This window comes from Trypanosoma conorhini (genome assembly GCF_003719485.1).
Source record: "Trypanosoma conorhini strain 025E chromosome Unknown Tco_14.4_contig_00116, whole genome shotgun sequence".
Taxonomy (NCBI): Eukaryota; Euglenozoa; class Kinetoplastea; order Trypanosomatida; family Trypanosomatidae; genus Trypanosoma; species Trypanosoma conorhini.
In genome coordinates this window covers 16,061-34,384 of record NW_021704202.1, presented here as the reverse complement: position 1 = coordinate 34,384, position 18,324 = coordinate 16,061, and the positions used below count along the sequence as shown (strand labels likewise).

At 58.2% G+C, this 18,324-nt stretch overlaps 13 protein-coding genes across 13 annotated transcripts in view, besides 14 other annotated features; 12 read left to right on the top strand and 1 right to left on the bottom strand.

Moving 5' to 3' along the window:
• The window catches only part of Tco025E_02806 (uncharacterized protein), a gene marked incomplete at both ends in the record, with an annotated part of 303 nt that extends 250 nt beyond the window's left edge, over positions 1-53 (top strand). The window contains one exon of the mRNA XM_029369729.1: positions 1-53. This exon is cut by the window's left edge and continues 250 nt beyond it. Within this exon, the coding sequence (XP_029230187.1) occupies positions 1-53 (53 nt within the window).
• A 204-nt stretch (positions 54-257) lies between these two features.
• On the top strand, positions 258-566 carry Tco025E_02805 (uncharacterized protein; the record flags this gene model as incomplete). Its single annotated transcript, XM_029369728.1, has 1 exon — positions 258-566. One exon carries the CDS (start codon positions 258-260, stop codon positions 564-566), a length of 309 nt encoding a protein of 102 aa, XP_029230186.1.
• A 1,008-nt stretch (positions 567-1,574) lies between these two features.
• Tco025E_02804 (thiolase protein-like protein) lies at positions 1,575-2,918 on the top strand (the record flags this gene model as incomplete). Its single annotated transcript, XM_029369727.1, has 1 exon — positions 1,575-2,918. The coding sequence occupies one exon, from the start codon at positions 1,575-1,577 to the stop codon at positions 2,916-2,918; it is 1,344 nt and encodes a 447-aa protein (XP_029230185.1).
• A 409-nt stretch (positions 2,919-3,327) lies between these two features.
• Positions 3,328-3,873, top strand: Tco025E_02803 (uncharacterized protein; the record flags this gene model as incomplete). Its single annotated transcript, XM_029369726.1, has 1 exon — positions 3,328-3,873. One exon carries the CDS (start codon positions 3,328-3,330, stop codon positions 3,871-3,873), a length of 546 nt encoding a protein of 181 aa, XP_029230184.1.
• A 565-nt stretch (positions 3,874-4,438) lies between these two features.
• Positions 4,439-4,479: a microsatellite.
• A 28-nt stretch (positions 4,480-4,507) lies between these two features.
• Positions 4,508-5,317, top strand: Tco025E_02802 (diphthine synthase; the record flags this gene model as incomplete). The annotated part of the gene is made up of 1 exon (XM_029369725.1): positions 4,508-5,317. One exon carries the CDS (start codon positions 4,508-4,510, stop codon positions 5,315-5,317), a length of 810 nt encoding a protein of 269 aa, XP_029230183.1.
• Positions 5,318-5,527: 210 nt separating this feature from the next.
• Positions 5,528-6,082, top strand: Tco025E_02801 (uncharacterized protein; the record flags this gene model as incomplete). Its single annotated transcript, XM_029369724.1, has 1 exon — positions 5,528-6,082. The coding sequence occupies one exon, from the start codon at positions 5,528-5,530 to the stop codon at positions 6,080-6,082; it is 555 nt and encodes a 184-aa protein (XP_029230182.1).
• A 178-nt stretch (positions 6,083-6,260) lies between these two features.
• Positions 6,261-6,303: a microsatellite.
• Positions 6,304-6,377: 74 nt separating this feature from the next.
• Positions 6,378-6,743, top strand: Tco025E_02800 (uncharacterized protein; the record flags this gene model as incomplete). Its single annotated transcript, XM_029369723.1, has 1 exon — positions 6,378-6,743. One exon carries the CDS (start codon positions 6,378-6,380, stop codon positions 6,741-6,743), a length of 366 nt encoding a protein of 121 aa, XP_029230181.1.
• A 298-nt stretch (positions 6,744-7,041) lies between these two features.
• On the top strand, positions 7,042-7,515 carry Tco025E_02799 (cytochrome c oxidase VIII (COX VIII); the record flags this gene model as incomplete). Its single annotated transcript, XM_029369722.1, has 1 exon — positions 7,042-7,515. The coding sequence occupies one exon, from the start codon at positions 7,042-7,044 to the stop codon at positions 7,513-7,515; it is 474 nt and encodes a 157-aa protein (XP_029230180.1).
• A 748-nt stretch (positions 7,516-8,263) lies between these two features.
• Positions 8,264-9,214, top strand: Tco025E_02798 (uncharacterized protein; the record flags this gene model as incomplete). The annotated part of the gene is made up of 1 exon (XM_029369721.1): positions 8,264-9,214. The coding sequence occupies one exon, from the start codon at positions 8,264-8,266 to the stop codon at positions 9,212-9,214; it is 951 nt and encodes a 316-aa protein (XP_029230179.1).
• A 55-nt stretch (positions 9,215-9,269) lies between these two features.
• Positions 9,270-9,296: a microsatellite.
• A 29-nt stretch (positions 9,297-9,325) lies between these two features.
• Tco025E_02797 (uncharacterized protein) lies at positions 9,326-10,216 on the top strand (the record flags this gene model as incomplete). The annotated part of the gene is made up of 1 exon (XM_029369720.1): positions 9,326-10,216. One exon carries the CDS (start codon positions 9,326-9,328, stop codon positions 10,214-10,216), a length of 891 nt encoding a protein of 296 aa, XP_029230178.1.
• A 160-nt stretch (positions 10,217-10,376) lies between these two features.
• On the bottom strand, positions 10,377-10,715 carry Tco025E_02796 (uncharacterized protein; the record flags this gene model as incomplete). The annotated part of the gene is made up of 1 exon (XM_029369719.1): positions 10,377-10,715. One exon carries the CDS (start codon positions 10,713-10,715, stop codon positions 10,377-10,379), a length of 339 nt encoding a protein of 112 aa, XP_029230177.1.
• Positions 10,716-11,029: 314 nt separating this feature from the next.
• Positions 11,030-11,085: a microsatellite.
• A 32-nt stretch (positions 11,086-11,117) lies between these two features.
• Positions 11,118-13,187, top strand: Tco025E_02795 (protein kinase; the record flags this gene model as incomplete). The annotated part of the gene is made up of 1 exon (XM_029369718.1): positions 11,118-13,187. One exon carries the CDS (start codon positions 11,118-11,120, stop codon positions 13,185-13,187), a length of 2,070 nt encoding a protein of 689 aa, XP_029230176.1.
• A 152-nt stretch (positions 13,188-13,339) lies between these two features.
• Positions 13,340-13,374: a microsatellite.
• Positions 13,375-14,094: 720 nt separating this feature from the next.
• Positions 14,095-14,192: a sequence feature (GA-rich).
• Positions 14,193-14,336: 144 nt separating this feature from the next.
• Positions 14,337-14,370: a microsatellite.
• Positions 14,371-14,375: 5 nt separating this feature from the next.
• On the top strand, positions 14,376-16,631 carry Tco025E_02794 (uncharacterized protein; the record flags this gene model as incomplete). Its single annotated transcript, XM_029369717.1, has 1 exon — positions 14,376-16,631. The coding sequence occupies one exon, from the start codon at positions 14,376-14,378 to the stop codon at positions 16,629-16,631; it is 2,256 nt and encodes a 751-aa protein (XP_029230175.1).
• Positions 16,632-16,953: 322 nt separating this feature from the next.
• Positions 16,954-16,997: a microsatellite.
• Positions 16,964-17,066: a microsatellite.
• A 252-nt stretch (positions 17,067-17,318) lies between these two features.
• Positions 17,319-17,340: a microsatellite.
• Positions 17,341-17,425: 85 nt separating this feature from the next.
• Positions 17,426-17,450: a microsatellite.
• Positions 17,451-17,518: 68 nt separating this feature from the next.
• Positions 17,519-17,549: a microsatellite.
• A 301-nt stretch (positions 17,550-17,850) lies between these two features.
• Positions 17,851-17,875: a microsatellite.
• Positions 17,876-18,140: 265 nt separating this feature from the next.
• Positions 18,141-18,170: a microsatellite.
• Positions 18,171-18,324: the final 154 nt, after the last annotated feature.

Here is an 18,324-nt window from a genome sequence, read left to right as displayed (position 1 = left end):
GGATATTTACGGATGAGCGATCCGTCTGCCGAATGCGCGGGGGTTCTCGGTGATCCACCCAGCCGTCGTCCCTGCGTCTCTTGCGGGGCGCTGCTCTTTTCCGGACGGAGACCCGGACGCGCTTGATTTATTTGATGCGGCGGCGGGTGGCGCGTATTTCCCCCGCGTCTGCTCGCGAATACTTCCTAACACAGCGCCCATGCGCAGCCCAATCTGCCTCCTTCCGGCCGCGCCGCCCGCGGGGTCCGCGAAAAGCGATGGGGCGATTTGTTGTCTCGCCAACCTGCGCATTGTGCGTGGCCCACGCATCGTCGCTGTCCGCCGTGAAGCGGGCCGCCCACCCATCGACTCGCACCGAGTCCGGCAGCGTCACGCCCGGGGCGGCGGAAGCGGCAGCTCCACCGACGGCTTCCTCCACTCGAGCACCGCGGTACCGCGGCACGCGCGAAAACCCGTTTGTCAAACGCCGAACCACCAAAGTTGCGCCCCCAAATGCTGCAGGCCGTGCGACCTCCCAGACGGGGCGGGTCCGGAGGAAACAATGCGACCGCGGCCGTCTCGAGTGAACCGCTCTGCCTTGCGGTGGCCGGCGAGGACGACTGATTCCCTACAAAGGGAGCGGGGCAGCCATACAAAACAAACTACGATGAAGGCAGTCCCGGCCGCGCTTAGATAAAAAAAAATATGGAACAGCGGGGGATTTCGGTATTGCTGGCCTCCCCACTGGCGGGGTCTCCCGGGGGCATTTGCATGCATGCTGGTTTCGCGTGTTTCAAAGCCTTTTCGTTGCTCTGAGGAGGCACTGTTGGGTTATCTTGACTGCTGAGGGTTGCTGGGTGTGTGCGCGTTGGAGGAGTCCCATTGTTTTCTGGTGCCGCACTTCCGGTGACGCAACGGGGTGGGGACGGAGTCATTTTTTCCTCTATGCGCGAGCAGCATGTGAACTGTCGTTGGCCGTTCAGTGTTTGGTAGTGTTGTATTTGTAGTGACTCCATTTCTTTCCTGGGTCATTCCTGTCCCCCGCCTCCGGGGTCAGAGTACGCGCCCCTTTGCTTTGAGGGTGTGGGTGGGATCATTTTCCCTTTTCTCTGTTTCTTCTTTGTGTGTGTGTGTGTGACAGTTTCCCCACCTTCTCTTTGCTTCCCATGCATTTGTTCCGGGGCCTGATGGCGGCAGTAGTGCTGATGTAGCTTCTTTTGTTTGCCAAGTGCCCTGATCTCTTTTTGCTGGTCTCGGCCATTGAGCCTGTTTGAAGGCGCAAGCTGCTCCACAACAATACACAGAGGAGCTTACTGCCCAAAAATTGGGCCCCGTTGAACTATTGAATACGCTCTATATACACATAGGACGTATTTGTTTACGCCTGGGTGTCACTGTTATCATGGCAAGTGATGTCTCTTGCCACTCCCCCGCATGCGGTTGATGGTGGTCCCTGTGTGTACTATCCATATTTCCACTCTGAGAGGGCCCTTGTGGCTCTAGGATACAACCATCATTCTTCTTCTGTACCTCCTGTTAATACGTTGCTCTTCGTTTGTGTAGGCTCTTATTATATATTGCGGAAAAAACACAATATGCGGAGTGGCCGAGTGTTGCTAAAGCAGCGAGCAGTCTTCGTGACGGGTGCACGGACGCCCTTTGCGAAGTCATTTGGCTCCCTTATGACGGTGGATAACGTGCAGTTGGGCACGGCTGCTGTCGGGGGCCTCCTGAAGAAGACCAAACTGGATCCCAAGGAGGTGAACCACATTATTTGGGGCAATGTCGTTCTACAACTTAGTGCCCACAATTGCGCTCGAGAGATTGTCATCGATCTGAATCTCCCTAAAAATATCACGGGTCATCTTACCAGTATGGCCTGTGCGACAGGATTGAACGCCATGGTCCAAGCGGTGATGATGATCGAGAGTGGCCACGCTGACGTCGTCATCGCTGGGGGAAGCGATAGTCTGAGTAATGCTCCTCTAATGTTGCCATCTACTGTTTCGTATGGGCTGATAAAGCTCACCAAAGGCAAGAAGAAGGGCCTTGCGGCTGTTCCTGAGTTCTTCAAAGAGGCCGGATACAATCCTCTACGCTGGCTGCCAAAACCCCTGGCCGCGGAGGAGCGAAGCACAGGTAGGACAATGGGATGGCACGCAGATTTAATTGGGGAGCTCAACAACATCGCGCGTGAGGACCAAGAGGCTCTTGCAATTGCATCGCACAAAAACGCAAGTGAGGCGGTAAGGAAAGGATACATGCAGGATGAAATTGTCCCAGTAACTGTGACAAGGAATGGGCAAACTGCTGAGTTCGTAAAGGATGAATACGTTCAGAGCGACCTTGAGCAGATGAAGGCAAAGCTACCAACCTTGAAACCAGCATTTCGAAAACCGCATGGCACCATCACTCCCGCTACCTCAAGCGGGTTGACAGATGGTGGCAGTGCCATGCTGTTGATGTCGGAGGATAAGGCCAAGCAGCTGGGATATCCTACAGATATCAGCCTAAAAACCTGGCACTTTTCGGCCATCGATCCCTACCCACAACTTTTACTTGCTCCTGTACTTGGGTGGGGCCCCGCTTTGAAGAGGGCAGGCCTCTCGGTGAAGGATATTGACCTCTTTGAGATTCATGAGGCATTTGCCGCACAGGTGCTTGCCACCATCAAATGTCTACAGTCGCCGGAATTCTTTGAAAGGTACACTGGTTCAAAGGAGGTTGTGCTGAAGGAAAAGTTTGATTTTTCAAAACTTAATGTTAATGGAGGCGCTATGGCGCTTGGTCATCCTTTTGCAGCCACTGGTGGACGCCTTGTAACTTCATTGGCAAATGAACTGCGCCGTTCAGGCAAGCGTCATGGCCTTATCAGCATATGCGCTGCTGGTGGGTTGGGGGGCATCGGCATTTTGGAGCACACACCCAAGGCAAAGTAGTACAGTAAGATAACTGCCGTTGCCAGGTAAATAAATCTGGGTGTGTTAGTGGATTCTTGAATGCAAGTTACCAAAGTTTATCTTCCTCTCCTCTTGAGTTTTTATTTTCCTCTTTATATTTTGCCCCACTGGAGTGTGGTGCTGCAATGCGAGCGTGATGCTTTGGCATCAATGTATACAGTTGTGTGTGTTCTTTTTTTTGAGGGGAAGGGAGGGTGGGGAGGAAGTGTATGGGTGCGTATGGGGCCTTTTAGAGAACGAGGAGGCATCGAAAAAGTCTTTTTGTGGGGGTTTGGGCCCCAACGAGAGTATTCTTTCTTCTTGGAGCACCTGGTCAAATTCACTGCTCTCCGATGCTTGTATTCTTCTTCTTCTGCCTACCCTTTAGCAGTTACACAAAAAATTGGAGATGATAGTGTGGGCTGTGGGCACTACCAACAAGGCGAAGCTGGAGTGCGTCCAGGCTGTTGTTCGTATGTGCTTTCCGAGTACTCAGCACGAGGTTCGTCCTGTGGCGGTGACCTCCATTGTTCGTGCACAGCCCATTTCGGCCGAGGAGTCGCAGCAAGGTGCACAACATCGTGCTCAAGAAGCCCTGCGTCTTGTTCCTGAGGCTCACTATGGTGTTGGGCTGGAAGGGGGGCTGGAGAAAATTTCAGATCGATGGTTTGAATGTGGTTGGATGTATGTGATGGAGCGCTCTACTGGGAGATGTGGTATAGGCTCTTCTGCACGTTTCGAGATGAGCCAAAAACTCATGTCCAAGATTCTCAACGAAGGCAAGGAGTTGGCTGAGGTGATGGATGAGCTGACTGGACAGACAGACGTAAGGTCTGGGCAGGGCGCGATGGGAATACTGACAGCCGGATATTTGAACCGTTCCGAGTGCTATTCCCACGGCTTGATTTTTGCGCTAGCTCCGTTCCTCTCTGAGCCAAAGTACTGGGACAAGTAAACACCCTTTTCCTATTTGGGGAAACGCATAAAATGCGCCCTGCTACAGGGGTAATGGAACACTGCTTTGTGCATTCCAATTGCTCTCTGCCATCTGCCACCTCATATTATTCTTGTCCCACCATTGTAGAAGCCTCCGGAAGGATTCTGCGGTCAGATGGGACCAAATTAAATGTGTGTGGGACTTCGTGTTAGACTGGTCTGTTTTACCTTACCCATAACCTGCATTTTGTTTGCAATGATGCCGCGTTGGAAGGTGGGGTGTGCTGTTTTTGGTTTCTGTTTTCCTGTCACCCACTCCAAGTCCTCCTCCTCCTACTGCTAACTTCCATGTGAGGGAGACTGATGGGTGCGGGGCTCCCTAGGGACTGCCACTTCGTCTGTCCCCGACGAGGTCCCGTTAATCGTAATACGCCTTTTAAATTCGTTTCTTTGCTGGTGGATGGGCATTTGCGAGCTCCTGCGCGGAGCGGAATGTGAGACGCGTTTAAACAAACTATCACCACCCCTTTCTTCTCCCTTCTCTATCGCTTTCAGAAGAAGGAAGAAAACCACCACCCAGTCGCATTGTTATTATTACCATTATTATTATTATTTTTATTTTTATCAACTTGTTGACCTTCAGGGGGACGCTTATGTTTACACTGGTTGGGTTGGGCCTTGGCGATGCCAGTGATATCACACTAAAAGGACTTAAGGCGGTGCGTGAGGCGGACATTGTATACTTGGAGGCTTACACTTCCTTTCTCATCAATAGTTCGGCAGCGGAGCTGGCTAGCGTGTACGACAGACCCGTTCTGGTGGCTGACAGAGAGATGGTGGAGAGTGGGGAGGTGCTGCAGGAAGCTTCGGAAAAAAAGGTTGTCTTGCTTGTTGTTGGCGACGTATTTGGGGCTACGACGCACTCAGATTTGGTGGTACGATGCCATAAGCAGCGTATTACCTGCCGAGCCATTCACAACGCCTCCATCATTAATGCTGTGGGTTGCTGTGGGCTCCAGCTCTATCGCTTTGGTCAAGTACTCTCGCTCTGCTTTTGGACGGAAACATGGCGCCCAGACTCGTGGTACGACAGACTTAAGTCTAACAGAGCGATGGGTCTCCACACATTGGTGTTACTTGACATCAAAGTCAAGGAGATCTCCGACGAGAATCTGGCGCGTGGGCGTAAAGTGTACGAGCCATCACGCTACATGCGCATCACAGAGGCCATTGATCAGATACTAGAGGTTGAACAAGAGAGAAAAGGGGGTGCAGTGGCGGCAGATGGAAGCACTGTGGCTATTGGCCTGGCACGCGTGGGCTCCACGACGCAGCAAGTTGTCGCTGGAACAATGCGGGAGTTGCGAGAGGTTGATTTTGGTGACCCACTTCATTCGCTCATCATCGCGGGTGACATTCACGCCTGCGAGATGGAGCACGTGGACCTCTTTCGTGTAAACTAATTAAAGGAAGAGGCAGGGCAGAAGGAAGTGACGGATCGCGGGGGAACGTTAAAGACGCCAAATTCATTTTTAACTTTTTTTTTTTTCTTACCTTGCTTTGGACCCCCGCAAGCGGAGTTTGTGTTTATTTGCGTCTTTCATCCCTCATGCGCCCATCTCTTTAAGGGAGCAGGCTCGCAGGTGGCGTCCTCGTTGCATTAGGGGGCATTCATGCAGGCTGCCACACGACCCTTGCGCCATGTGCGTGCCACTGGCGTTCTGATGAATTTTTTCCCTCTAGGAAAGTGCAGTGGCCCAGTGAACGCCCATGTGCTGCTGCCGCGGAACAATCTGGATGGTAAGACGACGCACCACATAAATAAGATACAGGGACAAACGAAGGACCCACAGCTTGTGCTCTCGCGGGATGAGTTGAAGCTGCGGTGCGAATACTGTCGCTTTGAGTGGCTCCATGACACCCTCTGTGTCCGCTGCCCCGCTCAGCCAACGCACAACAAGCGTGAGATGTGGCTGCAGCCGACGTGGATGTGGGGCAGACAGCAGCCGTATCAGTACTATAAATACATGCCGGCGGTACGCAATCCCAGGACGGGCATGCCGCTGGCTCGCGAGGATGCAAGTGGCATGAACAACGAGAGGCGTGGGCAGGGGCTCACCACGAAAACGCGCCTGCTAGAGAAGGAGCGACGCGGTATCTCTAGGGCGGTGAGCAACATTGGGAGGTACAACACCCGCTGGCAGACGCGATTTCCCTTTCCAGTGTAGCGGTGCGGAATACTTTGCTGTGCTTGCTTGCCTGCCCTTGTCACTCTGACGGGCCCTCGCCGCGGGTGCGCACGCGCTTGCCCTGCCTTTGGGGTGTATTGTGTGTTGCCCCTGTAGCGCGATACCGCTGTCTCTGTCCCACTTTTCTCCCAATCTGGTAGGCTGAAGAGCGCAATCCGCAGCAGCAGCAGTAGCAGCTGCAGCACACACCACCAACGGCACTTGTTGCACGGGAGCGATCCCTGGCAAGCAGCGCGGGAGGAGGATACTTCACATTCAAGGCAGATTGGAGGTGATGAGCGCGGACCCTGATGCACCGGCGGATCCCAATCGCCGCAGCGGGGGCCACATCATTCGCAACATGATTTATCGACACGACAGCGGTCGTAATCTTGAGATTGTCACAGGCTGGCAGGATCAGGGGACGCGTGAGTACAATCAACGCATAGTGCCTCCCGCCAAGCTGGAGCTGCACCCGAGGCACCCATGCCACGCCCTCAACGCACAGCTGCTGCGCTGCAGCTTGGACTGCCCGGCGGAAATGAAGCTGGCGGGACGCATCGCCACGTGCAACACGGAGCGCAAGAATCTCATGGTTTGTCTCACAAAAAACAAGCACTGGAAGCCAGCGCCCCCGTCGGCGTGGTACAGGCTTTGGTGACCAACCTGCACGGATGCAGCTCACAGGCGCCCGCCCCGCCCCGCACCCCCAATAAACGCCGACTAAATGTCCCTCTTTCAACGACAGTGCAAGTTGCTCTCCTGTTCTTCTTGTGTATGCCTGTCTGTGTCCATCTTTTTTTTTGTTGTTGTTGTTTCTTCGATTGCGCCCGCTTTGGCCCTATTTTTGCTGTCGTTAGAAGCAACACAGGGCCTCCAGGCAACAAGGGAATAACAGGTAGCAGAGTGAGAGAGTAGGGAAAAACCGACAAGCGCAACAAGCCAGCCAACCAACAAGGATGCTTCGCCGCACACCACCTGCCGTGAGCTTCACGGCATCGCACCGCGCCCTCATGCTGCGCACGAGCCGCCCACTTCTGGGAGGCGACATGCACTCCACCGAGCGCTTCAAGGCGGCATGGGATGAGATGCCCATGCACCTCCTGGGCGCCTCCCGCAAGCAGGTGTTCGAGTGGCACTGGAAGTGCATGTACCAGCTTGGCCTCCGCGACACCACCCGCATGACGAAGCTCCGTGTGTTGATGAACTGGGGTGGACTCTTCTCCTTCCTCTATCTCACCTACATCTCAGTCTTCTACTCCTCCTTCTACCACGTGTACTACCAGGACTGGCCGGAGGAGTTCAAGCGTGAGAACGCACGCGCCTACGCGCAGTCAAAGGGTGGCGATGTGTGGGCAGCCGACGGCAAGTTCATCCGCCCATACTTCCACATCAACCCACCGATGCTCACCATGACGAGTGAGGACCTGTGAGCGAGGGGGTTAGTCAGGCGAGGAGGCAGAAGCAAATAGAGGAAGTAGGAAAACGTGTATTCTGTCAGGCAAAAAAAAAGGGTCTATTGTCTGCAAGCGGAGGGGGAGGGGGAAATTATATAAAAAAAAGATTGGGGTGTGTGGGTCCAAAACTTTAGTAAAGTGCGCAGAAAATTTTGTAGGAGCGGGGGTATTGTGTCTTTATTTTTCCCCTGCTGCCCCTTTGCATACGCGTTTGGTGGGAGGAATGAATTTCTCGTCAACCGGTGGTTCCCACTTCAACCCCACCAAAACCCCGGCGCATTAAAAACAAAAAGAAAAAGGAAGAAATACGCAGAAAAAAAAGAGGGGTGGCGGGTGCCAAACACATGTAGAGAGAGGGGGGGCGGGGGAAAATATTTCTGCTACTTCAAGTCGCCTCTATTAGTACGGTGGAAGAGTTTGTGGGAGCGGCGGGCGAGGAAGGAGTAGGGTGGGCCTGCTGCGAAAGAGAGTGGTGGTGGTGGGGGGACGGTGCGTGTCGTGCTGCGGACGCGTGGCCTCCCGGTAACCCGGTTTTGCGCGTCTGCCTGTAATGCCTCTGGCGTGTGCTCCACCGCGTCTCCTTCTTCTCTTTTTCGGGTTTGCCCTGAGAAGTTAGTTGCCGAGGCACGGCGGAAGGCGTGTGCTGCGGCGAGTCGAGCGCGCCAATTGCGCGGGAAGGCGAGGAAAGTAAGGACAAGGAAAAAAAAAAGGTGGGTGGATTCGCATGTTTGTCGTGAAGTGTGAGGCGGCCGTCCTCTGGCATCCCGCGGTGCACCACAGCCTGCTCCTGCTGCGCGCCTTGCGGCAGCGCCACACACTTGTGCTGGAACCCGCCCGCCCGACGACGACGACGACTCGGCCAGACACCTTTTGGCGTCTCTCGCACCCCGGCAGATATCTTGCCATCCACGCACCGGGCACGAGCGGGGCGGCCTCCCGCGACGGGGCAGAGGCGGCGACGGAGGAGCCGCCACTGCCGCTGCTGCGCGCCCCCGAGGGGGGACTGCGCAGTGTGCACAGCCCGCAGCACATTCTCTACTTCTTTGCCGCTGCCCCGGAAGGCGTAGAGCACCAGCGGCAACTCCAGGCGTACTTGGATGCGGCGCTCGTCGCCGACCATGTGCTGCGCGCCGTGGACGACGTCCTTCTGGCACGGAGCACGACCGAAATGGAGGCGACGCGGCAGACGCACAGCCAGCTGATAGATCTCGTCACCCGCCTGGAGACCTCGCTGGAGAGCGACGGTGATGACGTGCCGCGAGAGACGGAGCACTGGAGCACGTGGCCGCTCTTCACGACCTTGAAATTTCTAGTGGAGGAGGCTGGGCTCTTGCTGGGCCCATTTCCTCGGGTGGCGAGGGCTTACCACCAGCTGCAGGGCTCCAAGCCCGTTGTTGCGCACTCGCGGCTCGTCAACCGCACGGTGCAGTTGACGCTGAGCGGCGCGGGGTCGTCGGTTGTGCCGCCGCCTCCGTGGGCCCACCGTGGGTTTCTCCGCGAGGTCCAACGTCAGCTGGCGGACTACACGGCGGACCCCGCTGAGCGCATGATGGACGGTGTCTCGGGTGAGAAGGGGCCGCTGAAGGCGCGCGTGAGTGGCGCTCGCTTTGGACTGCAGCCCGTCTCCGCGCGCATGCCGTGGACCATGCAGCGCGCGCGGATGGGCAAGCCCTAGCCGCCGCAGACAACTTTCACGGGAGGTGTGTCTGGAAACAAGGCTACTGGATTGCCTTTTTTTTCTTTTGTTTTGCTTTTCTGATTGACTTGCCCTTTACGCGTTTCTTTTATGCCTTGCAGCACGCCATTCCTCTTCCTCTTCCATTGTTGCGTCGCGTGGCCTTGGCTGTGGACGACGGCTTCCCTGTGTGGAAAGGGTGCGATTAGATTTGGCACGATGAGTCGCAACGGCGAGCTTTGCCTCAAGAAGGTGATTCTCTCCTACTGCCCCGGCAAGGGGTCGCCTAACACGCGCCAGTTCCTCGCGACACACCTGCCCGCCTTCCACGCAAAGTACCCGAGCGTGACGATTGACATCCGCCCGCGGTTGTGGGCCGAGACAAGCGTGACCGGCGTCTACCGCGACGGGAGCGAGCGGAGCTACAAGACGAAGTTCATGAGCCCAATGGGCATCTGGCTGCGGCTGCATCGCCTGGTGAACACCGCCAACGACTACGACCTGCCGTTCTCCGCCTCCCACCTCCACTTCCAGCGGCGCTCGGTGCAGGGGACGTGGAACCCGTGGCTGTGGCACTACGAGAGCGAGCGCCGGCGCACGGAGACCCCGCAGTGGCGCCGAAAACTCTCCGAGGAGGAGTGGGACTACTACGTGGAGCAGTATAGCGCACAGATGAAGCAGGAGGAGGAGGCGATTCAGCAGCGCGTGGCCGAGCACACAGAGATACCTGAGCAGAGCACTAGGGAGGTCCAGGAGCGGTGGAAGCAGCACGTCATGCCGCGGCTGCAAACGGATATGGAGTTTAACCTCTCCCACTTCAAGCGGCAGCACGCGCGAGGGCAACTACCTGAGCCGGTGACGATGGGCGAGTACCGGCTCTTCTCCGTGCCTGACCACCGTGAGCTTGGGCAGGATGCAGTGGACATGCTGCGGCGAAGAGAGGCAAAGCAGCAGGAGGAGTGGTGGAGGCGCCGCAAGGGGCAACTGAAGCCACCGAAGTGACGGGGGCGCGTTGCGGCGGGTTGCGAGGGCAACGAACGCACGGAAAGGGATGAAGACAAGCGCGCCCGAGCGGTCACGGTGTGTGTGTGTGTGTAGCTCTGGCGGCCGCCGCATCCTCCCAGCCTCCTATGGAGTCCCGTGATGTGCGACGGGGGACCGATCACACCCACACCCACACGGGCTCCGAGGTTTTTCTTTCTTTTTGGGGCCTGACAGGCGCCGCCGCAGCTGCCGCTCTGGCCCCCGGATGCGGGGCGGAGGGGGCTGCAGTCCTGGCGTTCCCGCAGCTGCGTGGGCGCTGCCTTCTGGGCGGCGGCGGGCGGGAGCAGGCACACGCTTCCCGCCTGGGGGTTCTCTCAGCCACGGCGCCGGGGACGACGAGCTGCAGTAGCAGCACGTCAAGGTGAATGGAACACGAGGCGACAAAAAAAAATAGGCGCACTGCGATGGTGTTTTTGTTGGTGGGTGCTGTGGTGGGGGAATGTGTGCTGCGCATCATGCTTCTCTTCTTCTCCCTCCCCGTCTCTCTGCCGTGCCTCAATAGTTGTAGAAGGACGTAATAAAAATTTGCGGCCCACGAGCCCCTGGCCAACACCAAAGTAGTCGTTAGCGTGCTAGCTCCCTCCACGGCCAGGTGCGGAGCGGGTCGAAAACGCGCTGGGCGTCCCAGACAGCCACACACCGCTCAGCCAGCACACTAGAGTAATTTTTATTCTAGTGTATACATGTATGTATATATACATACAACTTTGCACATTTAACCACACCAGCTTAACCTGACACTTGTTTATACTAATAATTGGCAAAAGGAACGAGAGGGAGAGAGAGAACGGCAAATAGTGAGGGAGAGAGAGAGGAAAATAGAGAGAAAAGGGCGGAGCGGTGAATAGGGGCGGAACAAATGACAAACTCGAAGTCAGAACCGGCTTCCGCGTCGGACGCGGATGCGGTGTTGATACCGCAGAAGGGCTCCACTGTAGTGGGGCCTGGCGTCGTTCCGCTGCTGCACATTCCGGACGCAATACGGCATTATACCCCGCAGCACGAGAGTAGGTGGGGCTTTAGTCCAATCATGTCCTCTATAACCTCTCCTGGGGACTCGAACAGCGGCACCGCACGGTGCCGCATCTCTGGAAGCTTGCGTGGCATGCTTGACACCACGCTCGAGGTGCCTGGCCGCCTGATCATTCCGCTGGAGCGACTGCGGGTGCTGCGCGGTGCGGTGCTGGGGGCGGGCTCCTTTGGGGAGGTGCTGCGAGGGGAGTTGAGTCTGCTAGTCCCCGCCGCGCGGCAGGGCCCCGCACCGTCGCGAGTCAGCTTCCCGCGGCTATCCGCACAGAGCTGCTCCAACGCGGCAACGGGGCATCCCGTTTCTGTCGTGGAGCTGTTCGGCGAGGAGGAGCAACCGTCAGCGGCGCGAAGCACAGTCAGTGGCACCAGCTCCATAAGCCCCGACGCCCTGATGCAGCCGGACCCTTGCAGCCCCGCCTCAACGGAGAGGCTGACCCTGCAGCCGTCGCCGCCGTTAATAGCATCGCCAGCAATGCCGCCGTCGTTGAAGCCGCTAACAACTTCGTCGCCACCGTTGCAGCCCCACCTGAATAGGCTGCTGAGAGACATCGTTTGTTTGCAGGCACCACTGTCGGACGACGCCTTCACGGAGGACAGCAGCAGCTTGTTGCGGCCTTTCCTCCGCCCTGCGACGAGCCGAGCCGAGGTGGGGGGCGCATCTACGGCGTGGAAGGACAGGGCCTCAGCTGCCGCCGATGGGGGGGTGATCGTCAGGCCCGTGGCGGTGAAGCGCATCGACAAGTCACGTCTCCGGCGGTGGCCGAAGATGCTCAAGTCGTTTGGGTCCGAACTGAAACTCACCGCCTCCCTCCGCCACCCGTGCATCGTGAGGGTGTACGGTGCGGCGGAGGACGACGCCGAGCTGTACCTTGTCATGGAGCACGTCCTGGGGGACACGCTGGAGCAGCACATCAAGACCCACAGGCCGGAACGCACGGCTCTCCTGGCGCCCCGCTTCCTCGCCGACGTTGTGCTGGCGTTGGAGTACCTGCACGCCGCCGGGGTCGTCCACCGCGACGTCAAGCCATGCAACCTGCTGGTTACGGAGGACAAGCACGTGGTCCTCGTGGACTTTGGCTGCGCCTGCTACCTCAGCGACCTCGCGGCGAACAGCTTCGCCGGGTCCCCCGCCTACATCTCGCCGGAGATGTTGCGCGTGAGTAGGGCGAGTGCGACAAGTGATCTGTGGGCGTTGGGCTGCGTCCTCTTTGAGCTCTTCGCAGGCAGCAGCCCGTTTCAAGCGGAAACCCCCGTGTTTGTGATGCGCAAGATAAAGGACTACCGGGACGGCGAGCTGGAGTTCCCGCCGCGCTTCCCTGCGGCGGCCAAGGACCTCGTGGGGCGTCTCCTGCGACGCGAGCCCACGCACCGCCTCGGCGCCGATGAGCTGGGTGGGTTCAAGGAGCTCAAGGCGCACCCCTTTTTCGCGGGCGTTGACTGGAGGCAGGCGCCAAAAAAGTCGAACCTCACCTTTCTCGCCGGCGACACTTCGCTGGAGCTGCAGCCGGGTGTGTTGGGGGATGGCGAGGGGGTCGTGCACTGCTCGCTGGTGCGCAAAGAGGGGAGCAACATGCTAAGGCGGATGTCCGGCAGGCGTCTCCTCGTCCTTACGGACCTTCCACGCCTGTTCTTCGTGGAGCTCTCGACGCGCACTGTGAAGCACACCATCCCAGTCACCGCAGACCTCCACGCGAGGGCGACCTCGGCGGACTTCTTTCGGGCCGTGACAAAGGAGCGGAACTACGTCTTCCGGGACCTCAGCGGGCACGCCAGCCGGTGGGCCACGTGCGTCAACGACATGGTGAGCCGCCTCTACCGCGTGTCTAGCCGCAGTGCCGCGACCACAAACCTGAAGAGCGGCAACAGCGGTAAAGCAGGTGGTCACCGTTCGAGTGCGTGATCATACGAAGCGAGGGGTTGACGAGGAGTGTTGCTATTTTTTTTTGCCCTACTGGTGCAGCCACGTCCTTGGGCTGCTTCGGTAGGGCCGTGGACGCGGTGAGTGTGTGTCTATCTCTGCCTCTCCTCCTCACCTTTCCCCTCTTCCTCGCAGGAGGGAGAGGAGGAGAGGCGATGGGGGAGGGAGGTCCTTGCCAGGGAGACAGCACCCACAGAGTGCGAGCGAGGGAGAGAGTGGGAGCGAACGACCCTTGGAGTGCGGCGACGACGATTCACCCAGCCAACGTCAAGCGAACGCCACCGCATCATACATGTACACATGTGTGTGTGTCTGCGCATGCGTTTATGGATATCTACATGCTTGCATCGTTGTCCCCTCTTCCCCTGGGTATTGCGTGCTGCCGCTGCGGCGGGGGAGAGGCTTTTGCCATCGCCTCCCCCCCCCCGTTATCCTACTGGAAAAACAATATAAACTACGGACTTGCGGTTATTGCTGTTTCAGTCATTTATTTATTTTTTTTCTTCCTCCTCAGCAATCATGCAGGATTTGGAGTGATACACGAAACGCATTTTACGCACTCTGCTCCTTACTTTTTTTTTTGCTTTTCTTTACCACACGCCCCCTTTTTTTTTGCATTCTTTTTTTTGGTTTGTCTCTGCGCCTCCGCGGCTTTCACGCATTCCTGTTATGTAATTCTCCCCTTCTTCTCTTTTGGTTCCTGCAACTAAACGGCCTTTTCGATGTTCCTGTTTTGTTGTGCTTTTTTTCTTCTTTTTCCTTTGCGGTGGAAACAACCAAAAAAAAACAAGAGAAGAAGGGGGTGGGGTGGAACGACGCCGCCCGGGCCGGTAGGTGCAGCAGCAGCTGCTGCTGGTGATGCACGGAGGCGGTGTGTAATGTGTGTGTGTCTTTCTCTCCCCCCTCTGTACTTATTTCTCTTTCTGTGCGTGTATTTTATCTCTCTGCCTCCCTCCCTCCCTCTTTCCATCTCCCTCCTCTCTCTCTGCGGGCACCCCTCCGCCCGCTCGCGGCTGTCCGTCAAGTGCCTGCTTCCTCCTCCTTCTCTTTGCTTTGCCCCCGCCCCCTTCGCGGCAGCGGTGCTGGCGCGGCGTACGCGAGGCGAAGAAACCCCCTCTCCTCCCGCCCAGCCACACACACACACACACACGCACACACGCACACAGAGGCATGGGTGCTGCACCGAGCGCAGAGATACTCCGCGAGGCGCCATTCCGCCCTGCACGCGGCGACTCTGGCCGCGTCATCGCGCTGATTCCCATGACCGCGGACTTCTTCCCGTCCCCCGAGTCCCAGCTCTTCGGGCAGCTCTACGAGGCCCGCTGCGACCCCTACGTGCGGTACTACTTGCGTCGCGACGCAAACACAGACGTCAGGCTGGACGTAATTCCACCCATTGCCTTCACCCGGGAGGAGTACTACGCGGCCTGCATGGACCTCGCCCGCGCGTGTCGGCTCTACGAGACGACCAATGAGCTGCGCCAGTGCTACATGGCAGACCCGGCGCGGCACCACCGTTTGGTTCGCCCGGTTCCCTGCGCCGTGGCCTTCCTCTACAACGACCGGCGGGACACACCGGAGGGCTGCGTGGTGCTGGGCGGTGCCTGCGTCACGGTCATTGGCGGCATTGGGTGTGAGCTGAAGACGTCCGACGCCGACGCGGCGGCCCCGACGTTGGAGCTAATGATATTCCTCCGCAGGTCGGCCGGCGACCACAACATGGTGCGTGCCATGCTGTTTGCCTCGTGGCTCTTCCACGCGCAGTGCAAGGAGGCGTGCGGGCTGCCGCGCGTTCCCATGCTCCCCGTGAGCTTCCGCGCACTGAAGACGAACATTCCATTCCTCTGCTTCCTGCGTGAGATGCGGAACCGCGTGGACCTCCTGCACGAAAACACAGCGGAGCACTCCATGTGGATTGACGGGGCGTTTGTTTGCGGCGCCGTCACCGCCGAGCATGCGGCGGAGTTGTGCGAGGCCTTTGCGGCGCAGTATCGCCTCCAGCTTGAGGCGAAGGCAGGCGCAAAGCCGGACACCCGGCCCCTGCCGCTGGCGGCGCGACTCGTCGACGACTCCTCGAGCAGCAGCGTGGATGCGGGGGAGACAGGCTGCACGGGCCATGGCTTGGCCGCCGCCCGCTTCCACAAACAGTTCTTCACCCTTGCCGGCTTCATAGAAACGGACGACGTCGTCATCCCAGCCGCGACGCACAGCTCAAACGAGGTGTACGTCGTCTGCGTTGATGCCTTGGTGCACGTTGCGCAGCGCGGGGAGGAGGCTGCAGCCGGCGACACCGACGGCGCGGGTGTCTCTGGCGGATTCCCGTTGAAGGTGCGACGCGGGGACATCATTCGGTTTGTGCCGGCGGCCGCAGAGCAGACGCAGGGGGCGCAGTACCCCAGTGCGGAGGGCAGCTGCACAGGCGCCACTGAAGGCGCCGAGGACGCGGAGGCGCGGCAGGCGAGGGGCGGCAGCTGGCAGGTGGACGCGACCATCCACCTGGAGAACGTCTTGCTTTCCTTCGTGCACGACGAGTGCAAGAGCGCCCGCGAGGCCCAGGCGAGTGACCCGCACTGGCTGCGGGACAAGGAGACAGGCGAGCTCGTCGCTGACGGCGGCTTCCTCATCTGGTGCTTCGAGCGCAAGGGCACGAAGTACTTCTACGGCACCGTGCCGAGGTTTGCCAACGCGTTTAGGCACCGACGGGAGGCGGCGCGCCGTGCGGCATCCCGCGCGGAGGCCGAGGCGCACGACCCGCCTGCTGGCGAGGAGGGTGGGACGCAGCGCAAGGGCGCCGCCGCCGCCGCCGCCAGGGCGAGGGCGAGGGCGCCGGGCAAAGGCGCCTCGCAGGCCCACGCGGCCCCCGAGAAGGAGCGGGAGCCGGGCCACAGGAAGGACGACGGCAGGCTGCCGCGCGACGCGGCCCGGCTGCTGCCGTGGATGGTCGTGAACGACGTGGGCCCGGGCCCCGTGATCCCCTGCTACCCCCCGCTGGCCACCTTTGCCCCCCTGCAGCCATGCTACGCGGATTCGGCCCCGTTAATGATGATGTCTCCCTCGTTGGCGTACGGCTCCGTCTCGGGGGGGCTGTCCGGCGACTCCCGCGGAGACTCGCTGCTGGCGCCCGACGAAGGCAGCGGGCGGCGCGGCGCGGGCCGGTACGGCGCACCGGAGTCACCGCCGCCGCCGTGCTTGCCGGTGGTGCAGGCCGTGGGCATGCCGCCCGCGCCGTCGGTCCAGTACGTCCCGTACGCGCACACCCTGCCGCCGCCTCCGCCGCCTCCGCCGCCGCCTCTGCAGACGACGTACTACTGCGTCTATCCTGCGCTGCCCCACTCCGGCATGCAGCCGCTGCAGCCGATTTCGTACCTGCCCACGCAGCTGCCCCCGCAGCCCAATGGGAACCCGCTCTTCATCATGCGGCCGTGATACTTTCTGCACAGGCTGACGCCGCGCCGCCTGGTGCTCCTCGCCCCTTTTTTACTTCTTGCCACGTGAAGTCTTCCTTTTTTTTCGTTGTATATGGACACTCCTCCGCTCCGCGTGCTGCGTGGGCATTTCTTCCTTGCTTCTCTTCCGCTCTTCGCTCTCCGGGCTGCGGCGTCGGTGGCGATTGGGCTCGACGCAGCGGGCAGGCAGGCAAATAATAACAGATGCAAAAATAACTCAAACGGAATCAAGCAAACATGAACTGAGAAGTGACTTGTGCCGGCGTCGCCAAAACACTCTCCAATGGGCGCATGCAGGAGAGACACCCGGACACAAACACACACATATATACATATACACATACACGTAAAATAAACAAACCGATAAGTAAATAAATAAATAAACATATATATATATATATGCATTTACATTTATGGGCTCACGCGACTACACACATGACTGGGGACAGGGGAGGGAAGGAACGACGACGATGGGAAGGAGCGGAATTACCCGGCGTCCAATGCAGGTGTTGGTGGAGGAAAAGCCCCCCAAACATGAAAATAAAGATCATGTGCTAAATGCGTCCTTGTACACATCCAGGTTCATATCAACACGTTTGTATCCTGCGTTGTTTTCTTCGTTGTTTTTTTTTGTGCGTCCCTCCTCCTTTGACTTACTCCACTTTTATGTGTGTGTGTGGGGGTGTGTGGGCTTCGCACGTTTTATTGTTGCTTTCTTAGCAGAGGCGACGGCTGGTGGCCTCACGGTTTTTTTTCTTTTCGGGCGGGGGGGGGGTGCTGTGTGTGTGTGTGTCTGCGTTCCGCCTTCCCTGTGCTACGGGACGCCGCCGCCTTCGTCCCCCCGCTCATCGCCCACACGCTGAGCCCTTTTTTTTTCTTTTTTTGCTTTTTTTTGTTTGCTCCTCGTTGCGCCCACCGTCCCTCGGCCGCTTTATTTTCCTTCCTTCTCCGACGGGAGCCTTTGTGGTGGGTAGAAGTTCCACGCCTTTTTTCTATTTTTACTGTTCTTTCTTCTTTTATTTTCCCCCGTTGCTTCTTTGCTGTGCGGCGAACGTGCGTTTCCCACACTCCTTGTCACCCTCTATTTTCTACAGTTTTTTTTTTTTCGTTTCCCTTGCGTTATACTTCCCGCGCCCGTGCCTTTTCTCTGCCGCTTGCATTTGATTGCATCGTTGCCGCCCGCAGAGGCTGCGGCCGCGTCGCTCTCTCCTTCTCTCTCTCTCTAAATATATATAATTTCTGTATCTCTGCGTGTGTGTCCGCGTGTGGCTCCTCCTCCCCCTCCCTTCCCACAGCTGTCTGCTTGCGTTGCCGCTGCAAGAGCTCTCAGGGGTGCGAAGGCGAGGGAAGGGGTTCGACAGGCATTGAAGGGGGGGGCGCCTGGCGGATCCTCTTCGGACTGCTTGCTTGGACAGCCGCACGGTCATTAACCACACGGCGGTGTTTGCCACACATACATAACACTTGTGCATAGGGCGCGTACATCTTTACACACACACACACACACACACACACACACGTAGGCACTCAGCCATAGCTCCCCCGGGCGGCCAGGCACGGGAAGGAGCACGAGGAGTATTTATCCGTAAGCAAGAGTAAATAAAATAACGAAGAGAAAGAGAAACTGCGAGAGAGGCAAGAAAGTAAAAAGCAGGACAAAAAGTAAAAAAGGG